Consider the following 22214-nt stretch of genomic DNA (forward strand, 5'->3'; position numbering starts at 1 on the left):
TTGAATTGAGGTTTGGGTCTTTATTTTTTCTTTTCTCAACCAAATATTTTCCTACCATATGTCCACTGTTTTCTTCCAATATTCTCCTGAAGCAGTAATGAATTCAAAACCGGATATTTAATGAATATTGAAACATGGCTGTGGATTACATACTAAAATAGGTGTATATGTGGTGTTGAAATGTTATTGGGAGGCTATGTACAATATGTAACATTCAGTGGGTAAACATTACACCAAATACCCACCAGCAAATTTTATGGCTGGTCATGGCAACACTTATTCAAAAGGGGGAAATGGCACAGATGTCTAACTGATGATAGCAGCCATTGTATGTGGGAGGCCCACTATAAAAGAAAAATGAAGCCTGTGGTTAACATGCCATTCAAGTTGTCATTTTGTGGCTGCTGTTCCCACTTAACTATCTGGAGGTTGGGAAGGAAAATTGACAATTGATTAGCAAACATTCAATTCAGATGACATTGCAAACTTGGTATTTAAATGCAATTAAATGGGATGCCTGTTCTAGGCTAACACATTGTGGTAACTTGAATCAAGGGGAAAGTATGCATTTGTTGGTCAGGGACAATACTCTTGTGTTAATTTATAAGGAGAGTAAGGCTGCAGCAAACCAGATAAATATGTGCAGTGAAAAATTGGCCATATAATGTTTATGGAAAGCTTCCAAGGCCACATTTTTTAAAACTTTGTCTCAATTGCTACCTCAGATTATCTTTAAACATGCCAGAATCATGACACTTAGATTCCCATGTTCTTGAAGATACCAAAGAATCTTGAGACATACAAAAAGCTTTAACAATAACATTCATGGAAAACTTAAGTCTCACATTTTAAGCTCTACTTTAAGCTTGGACTTTGACTGAAATAATGTGCATCAGATGCTTACATAGATTAACAGAGTTGGAAGGCACCTTGTAGGTCATCTAGTCCAACCTTCCACCCAAGCAGGAGACCCTACAACAGGGGTTGCCAACCTTTTGGACCTCAGGGACCACCAAACTCATAATTTTAAATCCCACAGTGTGGTGGTCTCCCATGGAAAGAAAGACACAAACGTGTGTACTCGGGATGGAAGCCCAGAATAATTTCTAGTGCTTCCTTTTGTTGAGATTTAGTACATAGTCAGCATAATTACATTTTGGCTTAATAATTAGATATAGTAAAGGCTTGTTTGCAGTTTTTTAAGCTGCCTCCTTGTTTGTATTTGTCCTTATTCTCTTTTCTTTGCATTACCTTAGTAACCTTTAGACAGGCATGTATGTATAAAGCATATTAATCATTGCTCAAGCTCAGGTCAAAGTTTATTCCCACATCTCCCCTGTTTTAGTTTTTTGATGATCGCGGATGCCTCGGTAGCTTTTCGCCATCTGCAACAGCAATTCTTCCGTAGGCTTCACCTGACACATTCCTAAAAGTCCAGGGAGACATTGGATACAACAGCATACACAAAGAGAAAGTAAAAAAAGCAATATCACTCCAGCGATTAGGTGACAAATCCATGAACCATCTGGCAACCAGGACCAAAGTGCAGACCACACGTCCAGTCCCTCACCTTCCGATTGTAATGGATTCTCATTCAGGTTTTGTTCCATATGTTGTATAGTAGCTGTAATGTTTGGAGAATAATCAGAGATATACATGCAACAATGCGTATGAATCACAGCGCAAACTCCCCCTTGCGCTGCCAAAATAGTGTCCACCACATATCTGGTTTGCAGGACAAAGTCAAGGATTTTTCCTTGCTCTTCTTCAAGCAGCTTTAGCGTTTAAATGGTGTCTTTAAACATAGTAACTGTCCAATTGTTTAAACGATGTAAATCTCTATAGTTCATCATGACTCCTAAAGGAGGAATAACTCCCCTTGATATCTGTCCAGTAGTCATGAGTCAAAACAGAGTTTACTTCCGTTGCGGAACGCGCATTGCGGATATGAGCAGTCCCCAATGATTTTTTAATGAAATGAGATGGGATTACTTTCCCAAAGGTGCAGACCCCTTTCCATCGTGCTGGCATGTGATCATAGGCCATCCGTCCACACAGCAACCATAGATTTGCTCCCAGGAGATGACCAACCGTATTTGGTTCAGCATAGATTAATTGTGCATTAACATAGCCAAATAAGTGGATGATGGTGCGTATTTCCCATTCGCACATTTGGGCAACTGGTTTTCTCTTGTGATGGGACAACATGTGGCAGGAATATATGGACACCTATTTTCATTGATCAAAGATGTGATATCATATCGAGAAATATTATGTACAAAGTAAGTGAGATTTTTAGTTTTCATATCATTAGAATAAAACCAACTTCCATTGCTAATAACAATTCTTTTGTTGCAAAACGGATATGTCCCCAAGTAAGTCATATTTTTTACTGTCTCATTGTGGGTCCAGCAGATACCCGCCACCTCTTGGATCCGGCTTCCAAGGTGTAAGGTATTTATGTTACTTTTAGTCCAACTGCCAGACCACATCCCTGAACAACCATAACATTGTCCCTTATACCAGTCACCTTCGGCCAGAGGTACTGCAGCCATTGGAAGCCCTGATGTTTTGTGAGTTGGCATGTGCATACATATCCAACAATCAGTTTTATTATGAAGGTTTGCTAGCTTCCCCATGTCCTGGATCAACGTGTTTCTTTTCCATTCCCCCAAATCCATCCCCTTGCCCCTTTGGCTGATGATAAGGACGCACACAGTGAGCAAGAACCCAAACAACTGTCCCCTCATCTTCAACAGCAGCGTATCCTCTGCCCCAAGTTATCAGCGGGACGGGTCCTCTCCACGTTGGATCTGGTAGTCTCCTATACCGAACTTTCGGTCTTGGCGTACCTGCAGAAGGGGAGGAAGCAAAATGCCTACTGGCTGCCGTAGCAGCTGTCATGTTTAGAAAATTTTAAGTATATAATGTAATATTAAGAATGTTTTGTATGTAAGGCAAGCCATATCCATCCACTTCCCCCGTTTTTGTTTTTATGTGAAGGAGTGCTTTTCCTGTGGAAGTGGCCATTGGTCAATCCAAACTGGCTGAAAGGTTAACAATTGTAATTTTTCCATTATCCAATAACAATTTTTGTGCGAAATTGTGACAGCAAATCTCTACCCCACAAGTTTATATGCAAGGGCAACACAAGAGGTTGAATCCTTGCAGTCTCACCAGTTTCTCTATGCAATGCCTTCAACCAATGTACACTACTTCTAGCAAATTGCATACCACCCACTCCACGAACAGCCGGAGAATCCTCAAGCGCCCATTCATTTGGCCATTCCTTTTGGCGTATCACAGAGACATCTGCTCCGGAATCTATAAGGCCAGAAAATGATTTTTCTTGAATTTCAATTGTCATTTTTGGTTGGTCTGTAGTCAAATTTTTTGTCAGCGCTAGCAATTCTGCAGCAACTGGAGAACTGGCCATTTCAGTGGACCCAAAACCACCAGTTCGTGGGATCCCAATTAAAGGATTCATAGGAATGTATGGAAGCAATAATAACTGGGCAATAGATTCACCGGCCATTAATGATGTAGGAGTATCAGTGTACAATTGTATCTTAATAACTCCTTTATAATCTTGATCAATAACTCCTGGAATAACAAAAAAACCCTTTTTCTGATGCAGAAGACCTGGGAAGTACTAATCCCACTGTTTTTTCTGGCAATGGCCCATGCAAATGAGTGTCCTCAATGTACACTTGATTGGGAAAAGTCACATTAATTGAGTTCAACATTTTTAAACTCAAACCTGCACTCCTAGTAATTGCAGGCAATGCCTTTGTGACAGCCTTGGGAGCGGGGCTAGCTGCACGCCCCAAATTTAGTTTCCCGAATTTTGGTTCTGATCAGAGTGATATTGATTTGCCCAATGAAACCCTTTTTTGCATTTTGGACAGACTGACTTCGGGCGGATGTCCTTAATTTTGTTTTTGTTAAATGCCATTCCCCCCACCTCAGGGGCACGGCACTGAGCTTTAAAATGGCCAGGCTTCCCACAATTAAAACAATTCCCTGTAGGTTTCATCCCTTTTTGTAATGCTATAGCCAAAGTCTCCATGTTGTAAGCCTGAGAACCCACCACTGCACATGCTTTTAACAGATCAGCCAGAGTAACCTCACCTCTAGCCACCAAAGGCTGTAAAATATGCTTGCAGTCAGCGTTTGCATTTTCAACTGCTAATTTCAGCAAAAGTTCCTTTGCTGCTTCCTCATTAGAAATTTGTCTGGTAATAGCCAATTGTAGCCTTTCCACAAAATCGTTGTAAGACTCAGATGCTGTTTGCTTAATTTGAGAAAAAGACTGTGCTGGGGTTCCCACATCCTGGATGCGGGACAACGCCCCAAGGACAGCTGCCATAACTACTGGAAGTGCATGATCAGGCAAATTAGTAGCTTGATCAGCAGTGGATTCAAACAAGCCTGCTCCATAGATTTGGTCTGGCGTATACAGCCCCCCTGAATTCCTTCCCCTAGTGATAGCTTCTCTTTGATATTCTGAGTCAAAAACCACATACTGAGTAGAACTCAATATCATTCTCATTAAATCTTTCCAGTCATTAGGAATCATGCGTGAGGTAGCCAAACTTGTCAGAAGCCCCTTTGTAAAAGGACTTTGAATACCATAATCTTTAACTGCTTTTTTAATTTCCCTAAGAACTGCCAAAGGAATCGGAACCCATTCAGTTTGCAGATTACCTTGAGCATTTATTTGCCTATTAACTGGAAACAAATTCATCTGGGGAATCTCGTCAGGCTCTAATTTCCCTTCATTGAAAGCCTGATGCATCATTGCTTGAACTTTCCCCGTTTGTGATTGGATTTTCTCATCCACTGGAGTAGGCGCTGTTGGGGGTGATAAAGCATACTCCACTTTTGGGGTAGGAGGGTGCAATACAACTCCTTTATAAGGAGGAGGTTCTGCTAAAGTTTTTAAAAGAGGTTGTTGCTGGGTTTCTAAAGCAGTCATAACAACCTTCCAATATATCAAAATTTCAGCTGTTGCCCGTGGCTGTTCCGATTCTCCTCCACGTGTCTAATTTTAAAGATCCCTTCTCAGAGTACCAGGGACATTGTCGCCAGATCTCTTGCAGCAGCTCTCTCACATTACCTTTTGAAAGAACTATTTGCTCCCCCCCCCAGAGGGTTTAAAGATAAAGTAGTTTGTCCTGACTAACTTCAGCAGCTCACTAACATGCCGTTCCTGTGGCTGAGAGAGTTTTCCCCCCATGCTCCCTGAGAAAATCCTATTGTCCAGCAATAGTTAAGTACGTACTTTACCTATTCCAGGCGAGGAAACACGGAGGTCCGGACACGTACCACCTGCAGTGGATCACGTCGGGGTCACCACTTGTGGTGGTCTCCCATGGAAAGAATGAGACACAAACGTGTGTACTCGGGATGGAAGCCCAGAATAATTTCTAGTGCTTCCTTTTATTGAGATTTAGTACATAGTCAGCATAATTACATTTTGGCTTAATAATTAGATATAGTAAAGGCTTGTTTGCAGTTGTTTAAGCTGCCTCCTTGTTTGTATTTGTCCTTATTGTTCTCTTTTCTTTGCATTACCTTAGTAACCTTTAGACAGGCATGTATGTATAAAGCATTATATTAATCATTGCTCAAGCTCAGGTCAAAGTTTATTCCCACACCACAGACCAGAGACCCTGGGAAAATCCCCCCAAAAGGCTGCAGGAAAATTTCCTACCCCGTTTTCCTACCGATCGATCATTTTTTATTTGGGATCGCAAGATACTGTCTCCAGCTCCATTTTCGGAGAGAGAGAGAGAGACTTGGCTTCATGCAAGGAAAGCAGCAGAAGTCTTTCTCTCCCCAAACTTCACCAGAAATTAGTCTTTGTGAGATTTGTCGCGCCAGCACAGTCTCTTGGAGCAGGATGCCTTGCAGGGTCCCAGATTCATTTCTGGCAGAGTTTGGCAGTGAGAAAGAAAGACTTCTGCTGCTTTCCTTGCATGCAGCCAAAAGCAAAAGTAGCAGCAGAAAGAAACAGCCCGGTGGTGTGATTCACCAGCAGCAGGTGCGGATGGCTGAGGTCTCAGAGAGCGAGGACTCAGATGAGGGGTCTGCTTGTGATGCACAAATGGGGCCAGGATTATCAGAGAGTGGAGTGCTGCCTTCGGAGCTTGTGGAGGCTGGCAGCTGTGATGCAGAAGACCCTGAGGAGCCTGTGCCCAGTGCATTTGTGTGCAGGGCTGCTTGAAGGAAAGAGCAGCTGCAGCAGCACGGGCGACTCAGGAATAAGGCTGCAAGGTGATGGCCCCTCCCTTAAGGGATAAAAGCCAGCCCTCAGAGGTGGGATTCTTTGCAGGAAGAAAGTTGTTGCACTTCAAATCTTGTGGAAGTTCTGACTATCCTGGTTTGTGTTTGGAGACTTTTGGTTTTGAATATTTCCTTGCAATTTAACCTAGTGTTCTTGGCAGCCTTGTACAACCTTGGCAAGGCTTGTTCTTATCTGGGACAATTAGTTTTAATAGCGATTTTACTGTGAATGAATGGATATTCACAGAGAAGCATTAAAAAGGGTTTGCTTTTATCTCGTTTGGTTTTTGTTTGCTTGGAACAAGGCTTGGGTCAGAACAGGTGTCCAGGCGAGGTGTGTGGAGTGGGGCAAGTTCCCACCCCTCTGCCCTTTCCCCCCCTCCCCTCACTACCTCGTGTTGTTCGTAATGCAAGCAACACAAGCCTTGTGTTCCCACACAGCCTGGATTAATTGCTTTGGGGAGTGCTTTGAGGGTGGCATTTCTCTGCGGACCACCAAAATGTTCTCATGGACCACCAGTGGTCCCCAGCCCATTGGTTGGCGACCACTGCCCTACACCATTTCTGACAAATGGCAGTCCAATCTCTTCTTGAAAGTCTCAAGTGATGAAGCTCCCACAACTTCCGAAGGCAAGCTGTTCCAATGGTGATTGTTCTGTCAGAAAGTTTCTCCTTATTTCCAGGTTAAATCTCTCCTTGTTCAGTTTCTATCCATTATTCCTTGTCTGGCCTATAGGCGCTTTTGAAAATAGATTGACCCCTTCCTCTCTGTGCAGCCCCTCAAATATTGGAAGACTGCTATCATGTCTCCCCTGGTCCTTCTCTTTACTAGACTAGCCAAGCCCAGTTCCTGTAACCATTCTTCATATGTTTTAGTCTCCAGTCCCTAATTATAATATATTATATTAATATTATATATACATATATATACATATACATATATACATACCGTATATCACATATAATTATATAATTCATGGGCTTCTTCCCACCTCCTGCTGGAAGAATATGTTTTAATTCCAAAGCTACGTACAGTCCAAAACACTATAGCTTACTAATTCATCTCTTTATTTCCTGTCCCTGCTGCTTATTTACCCCATTGGGGGACAGATGCTTTTCAAAGTTCCTTTGAAGATGCCCTGTGAGTCTCTAGGAGTTACCTTTCCTCTGGGTCTTTTAAATTTATGATGAGTAGGAAAGAAGTATAAAACATTTATATAAACAGTATATGCTGATTTTATTTACATGAAAGAATGCACATTATGAGCTGGAAATAACAATTGTTTAAGTTCTCTTCTGGCTCTCCCCATCTCTTATTCAAGCAGAAAGCAGTTGAATGGATCTAGTAGAAGTAAAACATTTTATGAACTTTTCATACTACCAGGGGAAAAGGCATTCTTGGTTCTTAGCCTCTTCCTCTTTAGAAAGGCCTGTCTGATGTTACTTTATTGCTCACATCAGATATTTTTCAACTGGGAAATCCAAACCAGTTTTTTTTTAGATATACACTGTATGTATATAGCTGCCTTTCAACCTATATATTTTAGGGCAGCTCACAGATAGAAAGCAAACAAGAAGTTTTATTACTATTCAAAGAATAGTAGTTGAACATAGCACACATACAAAAATGTAATTAGAGCCAACATTTTATATTTTATTACATTTTTATGCCACCCATCTTGGCTTAGACTAAGTAAAAAGCAGTAAGATATATTAGAATATTATCTTTAAAATTGGCTTAAAATTAACATGACAATAAAACAACCTCTGACAATATAATTTCTTCCAAGTGTCAGACAATGAGACTTGCTTACCTCCAGCCAACATGGCCTTGGTCATTGATTTGATCTATTACAACTGTAAATTTTAGTAAAGTTGGTAAAGGTGAATTTAAGCCACCACCTTTGGGGGAAAGGATCAAGACAACATCGGAATATGTCCTTTTAAACTGTTCAGTGGAATATCTCTGTGTAAGGATGAGTCTTACCTGAAAGGTTCAAGTGCTATTAATAAAAAAGCCACTATGCATTTCAAAAAGGTGCAGGCCATCTACTCTCTTTAGATGTTTGCCTTCCACCAGCGCTAGCCTGATCCTTCCCCCAATAGTTCCAGTCCCCTTTAAAAGCTCTTAACATTGGATCCCACATCCACATTTGATGACTGAAAATTCCATTACTGTAACTAGCCACTGTGTCAACAAGTATTTCCCTTTATCTGTCCAAAAGGGGAGAATGGTTTTTCCACATCAAGCATCATTCTATATACCTTATCTTATCGCTCCTTATCTTTTCATTGTAAGACATCTGAATTTGCCCTCCATTAATTCACAAAATGGGGATTGCACCATAAAATCCTAGAAGCACCCCGAAGTGCAGGATCGACCAGTAGAAACAAGAAGAAGCAGCGGCCCATATAAGCGGTAACCTCCAAGGACAAAAAGGCTGACTTCAAACGCAATGCCGTCAGAAGCGTGAAGGAGACAACGCGATGGACAGAATTGTATAGCCCGGCCCAACTACAGCACCGAACCCAGCCGCCGCTATTTTTAATTGCCGATAAATTGCGCATTGGGTCCCTTCCAACTCTGATTCTCTGTAAAGAAGGAGAGCAAGCGCAAAGGCAACATTTCGCGCGAGGGGGGCGGGTGATACCAGGGACCGGAACAAAGGAAACGATCCCGACGGGCTCTCCAAGCAATCGGCAGGAGCAGCCTCGCATTTCCGGACATGGAGGAGGAAGAGGAGGAGGAGGAGGGGAGAGCTAAGGCGCAGTTCCCGGCTACGCTCGGCAAGGGGCGCTCTTGTTCAAGGCGAGCGCGGCCCGGAGAGTGTGTTGGAGTGATGTCAGGGCTCGCTGGGTTGAATGCAGCCGTACTTCCTGTATCAGAGCAGGCTTGGCTAAATACCAGCGGGTTTTGCTCCTCCTGACCTAGCGAGCGGCGAGCTGCGGGAGGAGGATTGTCAGCCCGCGATCGCGCGTCTCCCCTTGGGAACGTGGCTTGGCATCTCCAGGCGGGGAGAGCTGCATGTGGGCGAGCAAAGCCCGGGGGAGAACATGGCAGTGCTCAAACTGACCGACCAGGTAAAAAAAAACCAGAGAGAGAAAGAGACCAACAATAGAATCGGGGGAGGGCGAGGGGGGGAAGCCCACGAATAGCCGCTGCATTGCTGGGAGGCTTTTGGAGAGCAGCCGCCGCTGCGGCAGCAGCGGCAGCAGCAGCAAGTGAGGCGGCGGCAGCAGGTCGCATCGGAGGCCGGGTCTTCGTTTTGGGGAGGTCGGGGATCGCGAACTGAGCGCCGGGTCTCCTCCTCCTCCTCTCGGGGGCGAGCCTTGCAAGCAAGCCATCTCGCGGGCTCCTGGGTGCCGCGCTGCCCAGGGGCGGGAGCAGAGGAGAGGGGAGTGCGAGGATACGGTCGAGGCGGATCGCTCAAGTTTCTCATTGTCTAGGAAATGGGAGCAGTTGTCAAAACAGGAGGCGGGCATCTCGGAAACGGCAGCGCTTTGGCCGCGTTCGCACAACCGCACAGCCCACCGCGCTTTCGGCGTTCGCACGGCACGCTGGCCTTTAAATGAACCGCACGGACAGCCCGTCCCAGATCTCAAAATCGCGGATTATGTTTTCGTGCCCCCCCCTCCAGTTCCGACCCACGGTTTTTAATCCCTACCGGCGCGTTTTGCCCTCATCTTTCCTATCTTGGCGTTGATCAGGCCGGAGACACGCTTTCACATGTTGACCTGCATCTCCACTGCTGGGAGGGGAAAAGATAAGGGGATAATAAACGTGTAGTGTGTGCCGAAGCGAGGGAGATAGAGAGTAAATCGTTGAATTGCTCTGTTAGTTGCAATGCCCCTTCAGTCCCAGCTTTTTGACATGAATGGCTTCGCCCGAAATATTAATGCATCTTTACTGCCCCCGCCTCTCTCGTCTTCTCTGTTCAAACGTTTACACTTGATAGCGATCTGTGTTCATGCCTGTTAATTGGCTGTTCAATCGGGGCCAGAGCCCAATTTTCTGGTGAGCTCAAATATTTATGCAGCTTTTATTAAGCCAGAATTTGTTTTTTTAAAAAAACCTGCTCCTAATAGGCTGTATTAGAACTTTTAGATTGGTTGAAGGACAAGGCTAGGAGGAGTGAGTTGAAGGGCTGATTGTCTTAATTTAGTTAAAAGTGCTTGGTAGGATGAAAAGCAACACAGGTCTCTGTTAAGAAGTGCCTCTTGAGAATATAAGGACCAACCTCACTGTTTTCCCAGCACAGGGATGCTATGTCTTGAATGCCAGGCAAATAGGCCCCTTTAATTCTTTTCTAGGCTGCTGGCAGTGGGTGAGTTTTGGTAGAGATTCAGATGGGTTTCATAAAGAGTGAAATGTGGGGTGTAAGAGTTAAACTTCCTCCGCCTTCCCCAAGTGTGCTCCAAAACCCACACATTATACATATAATTTGAAAAAAAATAGAGCTTTATAACACATTAGCTTTGGAACACGTTCAAAGAGCTAAAAGGAAGTTTTAACTACCGTGGTTCAAAATGTTCAGTTTAAATATTATCCTGGAACCTTGTAATAAAATTGTCTCAAAAATCTCAGCAGTAGGGATTATCCCTTTAGATTTGCAGAAAAGTGAAGAAATTGTTGGTTGTATATATGCTATTAGTCAAGAATTATGTTTTCTTACAAATGTTCAGGAAAGAACTTTTAAATGCATATTAAGGAGTACTTTGACCTAATTTACTCTAATCATTTATTTCTATTCTTAAATAGCACATTTTTTTTCAAATTCTCTTATCAATAGCCAAACAAAGCATTTAAGGGCAACCTTAAGTTCCTTTAGTAATCTAACTTGTCTCTAGAATATGTTGACTATTTTGCATTCAGTTAATTTAATCTAATTTTGCTTTAATTTAGTGTGTATAATTTGTCACTTTGGTCTAAGTCTTCTCCTAAAAGTATTAAGTTTTGTTTATGGGAACACAACCTCTTCTTTACATCCAATACTGTACTGCAGCATAGTGTTAGCTAATAACTTCATATAGTCTTACATAAAATAATATGTATTTATTCTGTAAAGTAGACTATACATTTTGGTAGCCTAGATTTTTTTTAGAGCTGTAAGGCTGATAGCATTTATAAGTGGTATCTCAGGTCTACCTCTTGATGCTGCTTTACTTTTATACAGATACTTCTAATTTACAATAAAATGCTTTCATTTTGGGTAGCTTTCTCTGGCCTCCACAGTATAGCTTCAAGTTCCATTAATCCAGCTAAGATTTGTAAATTGAACTCAATGAATATTAAAGGTGTTTGTGCTTTAGATGTATTTCAATGCTTAGACTTTTTCTTGAAACCAGATTTTCCTGGGATTTAGTTATAAAGGTTTAAAAACTTTAATGAGCCTTGATGTTTAATGGTGTTTGCCATTTTTTCTTCAGACATTTTATTTTTTAAGTTGCCCAAAGCCACTAGAACTGGGTAAGAGAGTAACAGAGAGACAGACATATTCAGAGTTTGCACAACATAGTAAATCCAAACTAAATGAATAACTTTTAAGGTTTAGCATTCTGTAAAAATTATGTTTTGGTTTAGCATGTTGTGATTTATTTAAAAAGCCATGAGTAAGCCAACTAATATTTTAGCAAAAGGTGTGAGGGAGTTTACTTTTTTCCTCATGTTGCTTAGTTTTAGTCATAGGCAAATTAGTTTTAATCAGCCAAACTTAGTATTAAGAAATCTAAGACTTCTCTGGAAGGTAAAGGCAAGAATTTCTGCTGGTTCCAGCAAACACCCTCCTCTCCACCCCACCTCAAATAGGAGGCCTTCTGATTCCCTGGAGCTTTTTCATTGGTTAAATAAGGGAAGAGCCAATCCTTGCCAGCAGCCTTTTCCCCTGAAGGCTGGGGGCAATCCAGAATGGTGGGAGAGGTACAGGGAGAGACTGTTTCCATCCCTACCAATTGCAATAACATTGCACATGTTGGGCTTTTGAATATTGACAAGAAGAGCTCTGCTGGTCATCTTAATCCAGTATTTTACTCCTCAGAAAATGGGCAACTAGATGCCCCTTGGGTGCTTAGTAGAACAGAGATACAGACATACCATTTACCCACCCTTGTTTCCCTGCTGCTTCCAAAGGTAACATTCAGTCTTCAAGATTAATAGTCTTTGATAGACTGGTCCACCCTCTACCCCACTCCCACCCCTTTTGAGATCATTGTACTACAAATTCTGTTTTGAATTATCATCATTAACCATTTTCAAATAGTAAAGCTGGGGGCAAAATAATAGCAAATAAATAAAATTTCTGTCAATGGAAAAAGCATGAATAGAATGAAAATTTTACATACAGCCTACTGGAGGAGTTTGTGTATCACTCTGAGACATAATGAGATTTATTTATTTATTTGATTTGATTTGATTTTGTCAATTGCTTACAAGATAATAGATACAAGTATAAACATAAGTAAGAATACAGGAAATAGGTACAAAGGACTGGGGTGAGGTCAATAGTGGATAATTTGAGGTTAAAGGAGTGGGGGTTAGAGGATGTAACAACAGAGTCAAGGTAGTGCATTCCAGGCATTGACCACTCTGTTGCTGAAGTCGTACTTTCTGCAATCAAGTTTGAAGCTGTTTACATTGAGTTTGTATCTGTTGTGTGCTCTTGTATTGTTGTGGTTGAAGCTGAAGTAGTATTTATATGATTTGTCCTTATGTGTTCAGTTTATTCCAGAGCATGGATCAGTGTAATATATGAATCCAGTCACTCTTGTGGACAGTTCAATGGCCACAATAAAATAGGTCCTTAGAAAGGTATGCATTTCTAGTAAATTATCATACATTCAACAGCCAAACATGCATGCTTGAATTGCCTCCCTTACAATAGGCTTGCGTAATCTCTTCTATGTGATACAAACATGCCCCGCTATCTTAGCTGTGACTCTAGATATATCCCAAAATTGTTTCCGAATTATTATTATTAATAAGACAAAATAACAGAACACTCTTTTAAAATACATTTAAATGTAAATCAGATTTTAATTTTAATTACATTTTTGTTCTGGCTCCTGCATGACTACCTACAAGCAATTCAAATCGATATCAGCTCTCTACCCCTTAAATGTTGCATACTTGTGGCTTATTGCAGCTGTCACAGCAGACACTATATGTTCATCTTGTTGAATTGATTGATTTTTGCCAGATGTCCTTAGCTTATACTGTTCACATTTGCTACTTAAGGCTGGTGGTGCTTCAGCAAAAGCCCATTTCAGTCTGTGTGCTCTCCTATTAAGAACTAATTTCTGCTTTTGAGGGAGAAAAGAGACTTGTGGCTTGTGTAAACATCCTGCTTGTGAGTGTTACATGGAGGTTGATGCAAGAACTTCTGCAATTAACTCTTGTGACACATGTTACAAGACACCATGCCCCTGGATTTGCTTCAAGTCTATGAATCTAAATGCAGTGTTACTGCATGCTTAGCCAGAAATAAATGTGCCTGTTTTCATGATATACTTAGCATGGCATATTGCATGAAAAACCATTTCCAAACGCAGAGAAAGTTCTGGGCAGGAGTAAAATGTTGATTCTAAGATAAAACAAACATGTTATTTTGCAGGTGACAAGACAATTCTGCTTACTGGTACAACATTCAGAGAAAATACCCAGCAAAATCATATATATATTCATTGGTAGAGTTGTGTAGATGATTGCTAGGCTAGGGTACTTTCAGATGAGAATCCTGTTGACGTAACTCACAGATTCTTCCTAGATCCACACTTTGACTGGTTTTGCATGTTTTTATTATGCTGTGGTTGGCTCCTCTACAGTTTATTGAATAAATCACAATAGGAGAGATTACATATTTCACCAAACCCAATGATGAGTTACAAATAGTAATCATATGCTTGACTTAATATGTTAATCCAAAACCAAATCATGTTTTCACACAAACTGATCAGTATGATCCTCCATTACTAATCCTCCCATGTTGCAAGTAGTCCATGACATGCAACAGTTCATTTAGTGACTGTTTGAAGTTACAATGGCACTGAAAACAATGACTTATGATGGTTTTTTGAACTTACAATCATTGCAGCATCCCCATGGTCATGTGGTCAAAATTCAGATGCTTGGCAGCTGACTCATATTTATGACAGTTGCAGTTACCTGGGGTCATGTGAACAACTTTTGTGACCTTTTGGCAAGCTAAGTCAATGGGAAAGCCACATTCACTTAACAACCATGTTACTAACTTAACTGCAGTGATCCATTTAACAACTGTGGCAAGAAAGGTCGTAAAACGGGGCAAAACTCACTAAACAAATGTCTTGCTTAGTAACAGAAATTTTGGGCTCAATTATGGTCACAAGTTGAGGACCACCTGTATTTTTTGAGTGAGTGCACAATGGAGTGAGTGAATAACCTGTATAATGGAGTGAGTGCTCCATTGCTGGAGGTTTTTAAGAGATTAGACAGCCATTTGTCTGGAATTTTATAGGGTCTGCTCTGTTTGAGTAAGGGGGTTGGACTAGAAGATCTCCAGGGTCCCTTCCAACTCTGTTATTCTGTTATCTGTTATTTTCCTCCTATTGTAGATGAGCCATTAAAAACAGATAGGCAGAATAACTGACTGATAGGAGAATAATATCCTTGCCTCACCACACTGTGTATGGTTTAGGAAGCAAACAGCCATAAATTGAGTTCAACCTAGAGTAAAATGGTCAACCCTCGAGCTGATTCTTAAATATTCTTTAAGCTGTAGCTCTTAAATTATGGTACTTAATTCCACCCTCACAGTTTGTTGTACTCCATACCCCGCTAAAGCCACAGGAACAATAAGGAGTCCATTTATTAGGGGTAGAAATAGCTTTAATGTTGCCCTGAGAAAATATCACAATATGTTGAAGAAACCAAAATGACTCTAAATTTGACAGAAACCATTACTGATTTCAGGTGACTTATATTGTATTCTGGCATATCTCAGCCATCACTGAGGAGATATAAACCCTTTCTTCATTACTATTTTGTCAGCACAGTCAGGGTTAGATAAATCTAGAGGAAGCACATTAGTTAATATGACCAAAGGCCTTTTTCACGCAACACTCTGTTCCCCAATGGGCAAGGAGATGCCAGTGGAAAGCCCACAAGCAGGACTTTAGCCCAACAGCTCTTTTCACCACAGACACTGTTATTAGTATAAAATTCAGCTGACAAATCTCTGTTTGCATTTAAAGATCTCTCTCTTTCTTTCTCAGAGACACTCTATATACCCTGTGGTCAAAAGTCAGTATTTTACAAAAAATGTGAACTTGGCAAACTTGCTAATGGGAGTAATGATGCTTTAAAAATGCCTTTTTCTTTCAGTTCATTGTTTGCTTTTTGAACACAGAATTTAAGAGAATCTCTATATTTTCAGAGCTATGGATATGGATTAGGAATAGGATAATTGTCACCATCCCTCAGCGCCTTGCAGATAAGATTTTTGTTTATATTTTAGCCTCAAGGAAGGAAGAGAGAAAATTAACTGTTTATCAAATGGCTCGTCCAAAAGAAATCTAATCAAAACACGTGCCTCTCCCAGAAAGTAATTAGCTACAACTTTGCTTTTCAAAGTGCAGCAGTCTATAAAAGTCTGTTATATTATGTGTGTCCATTGGTTGGGTGTGCATGCTGGGCAGGTTGCACTTTATCGCAATATAAATGTCATTCACCAAAACTCCTGATTCTTAAGGTACTTTTTTTCTGTGCCTAATGTGTGACTTGTAACCTTTTCCACCTAACCGCAGCAGAGGGATTTGGTTGTCATGCCAACGTTTGAATAGATGGGAATCTTATACTGTGCAAGCATTCATAGATGTCCCCTGGTAATCCCAAGGCCATATCTGACCTTATAATGAATGTTTTTTGGATAGGTTTGGAGAAGCAGGTACATTTTCCTTATAGCTTTCTTATAATGTGGTTTCTTCTTTAAAATAACAACATAATTCCCACTGCAGCTTTAACTAGCCTGAACATTTTGGAATCATGAATGGAGTTTGCTTTGTCTGCAAAAGTTAATTCAATTGCAGATTAAATTCTTTCCTCTTTATCTTCCTTGGATAAAGCTGATTGACCTATGTCAAAAATAAGCAATCTAATGTTCTCTAGATCAGGGGTCCCCAACACGGTCCGCGGACGGCACCGTCCGCTGAACAACCCCTACCGGGTCAGCTTGCTGGCGCCGCCATCTTTTTCATGAAAAAGTGCTTCCGTGAGCTTTTCCGGTAGAAAGCTCACCGAAGCACGCTTCATCAAAAAGATGGCGGCGCCCAGCTGATGCCGGTACCGGGCCGCAGCGCCCAGCTGATGCTGGTATCGGGCCGCGGCGTCAAAAAGGTTGGGGATCACTGCTCTAGATACTTCTCCCAAACCTTGGGTGTGCCTCAGTGGTACTAGTAAAGTGTAATTTTTAAGGTGGACTTACAAACACCATAAACCCATCTATATATTAAGGAACCAGTTTTATGGAAATTTATAGTCAAAAAAATATAGAAAACAGCATATTGCTTATCTGGTCTATGCATGATATACATTTTATAGTTTCTCCTTTTCCTTCTCAAGATTCAAGGGAATCATGAAACAGATATTGAAATATATTTATTCACAATACTGTTTAGGATTGGCTGTTAAAAGCATCAGGTATATATAATGAACTTTCATCACAGCAGGACTTACATATTTGTTTTACCATGTTGCCATAGTGAAAAGGAAAGAATTGCTATATGTGACATTTGGACTCAGTAACTGGATTCATAATTCAGAAAAATAGGATGCCCCATCGAGTTCAGTATCCATGTCCTCCAACCTTGTTTTCTTTAGGATAAGAAGACATTTATTTTTTTCATGTATCAGTGACATTTCATGGTTTTAGTCGTAGCTCTATCGGATTCCTTGATTCTGTCAAGCAGCCTTCCCTAATCTGAGGCTGTGAAATTATGTTGGTCTTCAAGGGCCACAACATCCGTGGGATGGATGGGAGTTAGTTTAAATCAGGGGTGGGAACTATAGCATGGCTAGCTCAGGAATTCTGGGAGTTGAAGTCATAAAGAGAACATAATTCTTCACCTCTGGCTTAAATATTTATAGAGAACAGCAGGTGAATGAAGACTGCTGTGGAAAGTCCTGTTTATGTTCAAATGAAATCCGGTTTCAGCTAAAAGTAAAGACATAGGTATGTAGGAGGCAGGCCAGTATCTATCACTCTGTCCCCTTGCACAGTTTGAGCCTACCAGCATTTCAGAAGCACTCCTAATCTTCAGAATAAACATTAATAGAATATTGCATTGGATGTATTGGGAACTCATTAAATTTGCAGATGACACTAAACTAGCAGGAATAGCCAACACCCCAAAAGATAGGTTCAAGATCAGAAGGATCTCACAAATTTGAACACCGTGCCCTATCTAACAATATTAAATTCAATGTGAATAAAATTAAGATTTTACACTTAGGCAAGAAAAATAATATTTGTACAGGAATAGATTGGGTGAAACTTGACAGTATATTTGAAGTTACTTTATCATGTGATTAAGAAATGTAGACAATGAATGCTGATTGATCCTTTGCATGTATTTTTCTCAGATACATGTAGAGCATTCAATATTCTATGCTGTGTAATAAAATGAATAATGCAATGATTAAAATCATAACTGCTAAAATAAAACATAGTATTGAGGAAATAGTAGGGAATGTCATCCGCTGGAATATACGTTAGCAGATTATTCAAGATTATTCATTTTTAGTTGAATAAAACAGTATTTCTGAAGCAACCTTTTTTTTTTTTTTCATTTTTAGATGAGGTTGAAGGCATTGTGATTGGTGGCAAATAAAATTTAGAGGATATATTTAGGTGGCAAACCAGCTAAATTTATTTCTTTATTTCTGTTAGCAAGAACTAAAATAGGAAACTCCTGACTCACACAAATACAGTTGAGCTCATTGCCATCTAGTGACTAAATGATATCATGGCACTATCCGCACCAAAGGCATAATTTTAGAAAAAGCATGCCATCTTGGGTAAAATCTATTTTATAATTATTCTGAGAATGCAGAATGTTCTTCTGCAGCATTTGTAAGTAGAGTCTTGATCAGGGTGGCATATACATCTCTATAAATAAGCGTAAGAATTGGAACTGTCTATGTGTCATTTGACCAGGCTAGTTGGAGCTAGTCTCAATCTTGGGAAGATAACAGGTTTGAGAAAGCTGGGTTGAATAGTTACATAAGATTTTATAGTAATGAATGGGCTATTCTTTTGGGAAATGGCTCTCAAATGCTGTACTGTTGTTCAAAGAAAATGAATGTTATGAAATGCAGCCTAATCCTAAACCTTGTAGTTAGGTCACTGTTAGTCTTTCAGTAGAACTTTGACTAATTCACCATTTCACTCTCTTTTTTTTCTATGATGATCTGCAAGTCTGAGAGTGTCAGTTTCTACACCTTTCTTACTTCCTCAAAAAAATCATTTGGTGCAAGCATATAAAGAGGAAGTAAGTATTTTGTAAGAATATTGTTAACATATACTGCTTTGAATATTAAGAGTCAACATTATTGAGTCAACATATTTAATAGATGAGGGCTCATTTACCCAGTTGCATATACTAAGAGCCTTATGAGTCCTTTAGGTTAGTAAGAAAGAGCTTAGGAGTGTTAATAAGCCACTCACTACCATAATAAAGGAGTGTTCATTTTTGCCTTAGACTTTATATGTATAATCATAAGCCCATTACAGCTCTCTAGTGCTGCCTTGTCATTTTCCTGTTTACAGGATTTTGGCCACATTAGTCTTATGCCCTTGGCCAATAATGTATTTCTCTGTGGTAGGAAAGAAGATCTAACAAATCTTGCTAAAAGATAAGGATACTTGTTTATGTTAAGCCTCCTGCTTATTTAATAACCTGCCTGGGTTATTGTTCTTTAACATGGGAACAAGAGAGGTTTTACTAATGATAGTTAGCTATACTGCCAAAGCATCATCACATTTTGCTAACTTGAGCATGCCAAATTATCTGGTTGTTTTCATCTTCACAGTGGGCCCTTGTTAGTCTAAGACTGCATTATTGTGGTAGTAGATCAATTAAGAACTTTGGCTTTAGGCTCTTCCTCATGAACTGCATTAAGGCCTTGAAGGGACAGAGAAATAGAAAAACATATTTTGCTGAGCCCTATTCTGCTTTAATAATGGAGCCAGGGTGTGGTGATGTTCCTACAGTTTTAATGGTGGATTTTCCTTGTTTCGTTCACTCTGCCACTGTAGGGTGGCAGGAGAAACATCCACCAGTCATTTATCTTAATGTTGGGTGGGTTGTGTCAGATGGCTAAAGGAGTTGGAGGGTTAGTCTTTCGTCAAATCTTGCTCTGTCTTTATGTAAGCGTTAAGAGGAAGCTAGAATGGTCCTATGATTTTTTAAAAGTGTTAAAACAGCAGTAGTTAAATATTACTGAAAACTATTTAGAACAGGTAAAATCTAATTAAGGGATACTTTTCAGTCTGCTGCTGGGTCAGACATTTTATAAAGTAAACAGTTAATGTTTCATTCCCTGTGAAGAAGTTTGAATATATTTTGAGATCTACTGGAGTTACAACTGTCAGACTTGCAGTTCCTCCAGTCTAGGCTGAAGTTTACTTAGCTGAAGTGAACTTACTTTCTCTTGGCTTGCCCTTGAAGGGGGCACCTGAACACATTAAGAGCCTCCAGTACTGTATGTGAAGGGAGCAAGCTCTAGTACAGAATCTCTGTCTACAATTGGTGGTTTAAATTTCTGGTTCATATACAAGCCATATGACCTCACCCTCAAAGACCCGCTGTGGTAGGCAGAGATCAAATGCTCTGAAGCTGTAAGCAATGACTCTTTCAGCAAATTCTGGGCTGCAGCAGCTTTCTCCAAAGACGAAACTGCAAACAGTTGTCTGGGATTTACTCTTTGCTTCTGTCATGATTAGTATATTGAAGTTTATGGTTCCTATGGCTGGGCTGAGACCACCCAGAACCAGCAGGTCAATTGCAATCCAGGCCTCATTCTTTTGCACTGGTGATTAAAACCTGGTGACCTACTAAAGAGATGCAGGGTCTAAATAATGGCAGACATCTGTCAAGAGCTGGTTTCACACTGTTTGTACAGAAGAAAAAAAGAAAAAGAAAAGAGCCTGCAATTTAGGCAAACTATTCACAATATAGCATGCATTACCAACTGGCATTTCTTTCTTTCTTTCTTCTTTTCTCTTTTCCCCCGTCTCCCTTCCCTTCCTGAAAATAAAAATAGCAATCCAATCAGTGGATCAGATTTGCCCTTCTGACATCTGTTTATAGTTACCTGTTTAGTATGAAGCTGACAGAGTTTAAATCTCTAGTCCTAAACATTGAAGCAGCAGCCCCCTCCTTCTCTCTGGCCATATGTGCTCTTTCCCAAGTACCAAGAATCTAGAAATAATTGTTATCTACTTTGTATGTTCATGCTGTTATTTTGCCAGAAGGTGTGGGTTTGGAGAAATATGGCTTCAATTAAGAGCTCCCTCCTACTTTTTCTTAACACTGCAGCATCAAATTCCACTTTAACTCCAGCATGCATGCAGCCCCTTTGGGCCTTGGCTGCAGTTTTTCATTTGTTCTGTAATACATCTTGCCCTGTTTTGACACTTTCCAGTTTCAGGTGAGTTGGAACTACAGCTCCCAGAATTATGAGCTTAGTTATGTTGGGTGGGAATTTTGGGAGTTGCAATCCCTGCAGAGCTGGAAGGACCAGCATAATAATGTGCTTACAGAAAAACTGTGTAATACACCCTGAGATACGTTTATCAAATCTCATATTGTTTCATACTTTTTTTCTGAAAGACTACTTAAAGGAATTAGGGTCCAAATGCAACACCAGATTTGGAGGCTTTACCTATACATACTATATAGAACAGTGTTTCTCAACTTTGGCAACTTTAAGATGTGTAGACTTCAACCCCCAGAATTCCAGCATGAAATCCACACATTTTGAAGTTGCCATAGTTGAGAAACACTGTCCTAGATAAACAGTGCCAATGGATTCCTGCAAAATGTGATGTTAAAGCAGCATCTTAAAAATGGCATACCCAAGAACCAGAACTAAAAAAAAAAAATACATTTAAAAGAAACATACTTGACACCAGATCTGAATACTTATTTCTATTTTAAAAAAATTAAAAACCGACTTCTTTAGGGAGAGCCAATTTCCTTCGGCAGAAAGAGAGAAAATAGTTTTCATTTTTGAAATGCACTGTTTTTTGTTTTTCTCCTCTGTACTTCCACAAAACTGCTGTAACAACTGCCTCTGATTCAGTTGTACTCTATTATGGATGAAACCAGAAATCACGAAACATATCTATCTCAAGAGTCCTATTTCTGGAAGTAACATCCATGTACTCCCACTCACTGTTCCCTGTCTTTTGGTCAGTTACTTTACCATAATGCAAGCTGTTTTGTTAACCAACAACTACTAAGCTTTTTTAAAAAAATATTTATTACTTATTATATTTATAGTTAAAAAGGGGGCATAAAAATAATCCAATCTTTACGCAAGGTAATACTATGGTAGTTTGATTGTTAAATTCTGCTAGCTGGTTCTACTAATACTAGGAACAATATTTAAGGTTTGGGATATTTTATTTTACTGATGAAAGTACCTGTCTTCTTAAGACTATTTCTGGGTTAGAAATTGAATCTAACCAATACTATTAATGAGAAAGCAGATGTCTCATATGTAGGGTGCCTATGATATCCAACTTTTCCTGATGTTTTTTTTTAAATTCCTTAGAATCTTGCAGAGTCATGCCAACAACAATTCAGTTTCTTTATGGAAAAAGAATAAATATATTAAGTTTCGAAAAAGGCTTAGCCTAACTAAAATGGACCAAACCCATCCAGAATAGCTG

The 22214-nt window shown here is 40.2% G+C and overlaps 1 protein-coding gene across 9 annotated transcripts in view; it reads left to right on the plus strand.

The window, feature by feature from the left end:
• Positions 1–9094: 9094 nt before the first annotated feature.
• ANKRD44 (ankyrin repeat domain 44) overlaps positions 9095–22214 on the plus strand; it is a 157324-nt gene continuing 144204 nt past the window's right edge. For 5 of the 9 annotated variants that reach the window (XM_026667969.2, XM_026667964.2, XM_026667966.2 and 2 more), the window contains exon 1: positions 9135–9369. In XM_026667969.2, the coding sequence (XP_026523754.2) occupies positions 9343–9369 (27 nt within the window). In that variant the 5' untranslated portion in view covers positions 9135–9342. Of the gene's footprint in view, positions 9370–22214 lie in introns of all 9 variants that reach the window. The other 4 variants (XM_087949532.1, XM_026667970.2, XM_026667965.2 and 1 more) reach the window with 1 other exon arrangement.

Source organism: Notechis scutatus, chromosome 1, assembly GCF_049901735.1.
Source record: "Notechis scutatus isolate UNSWTSFEM ecotype Mainland chromosome 1, rNotScu1.2, whole genome shotgun sequence".
In the NCBI taxonomy this organism is placed as follows: Eukaryota; Metazoa; Chordata; class Lepidosauria; order Squamata; family Elapidae; genus Notechis; species Notechis scutatus.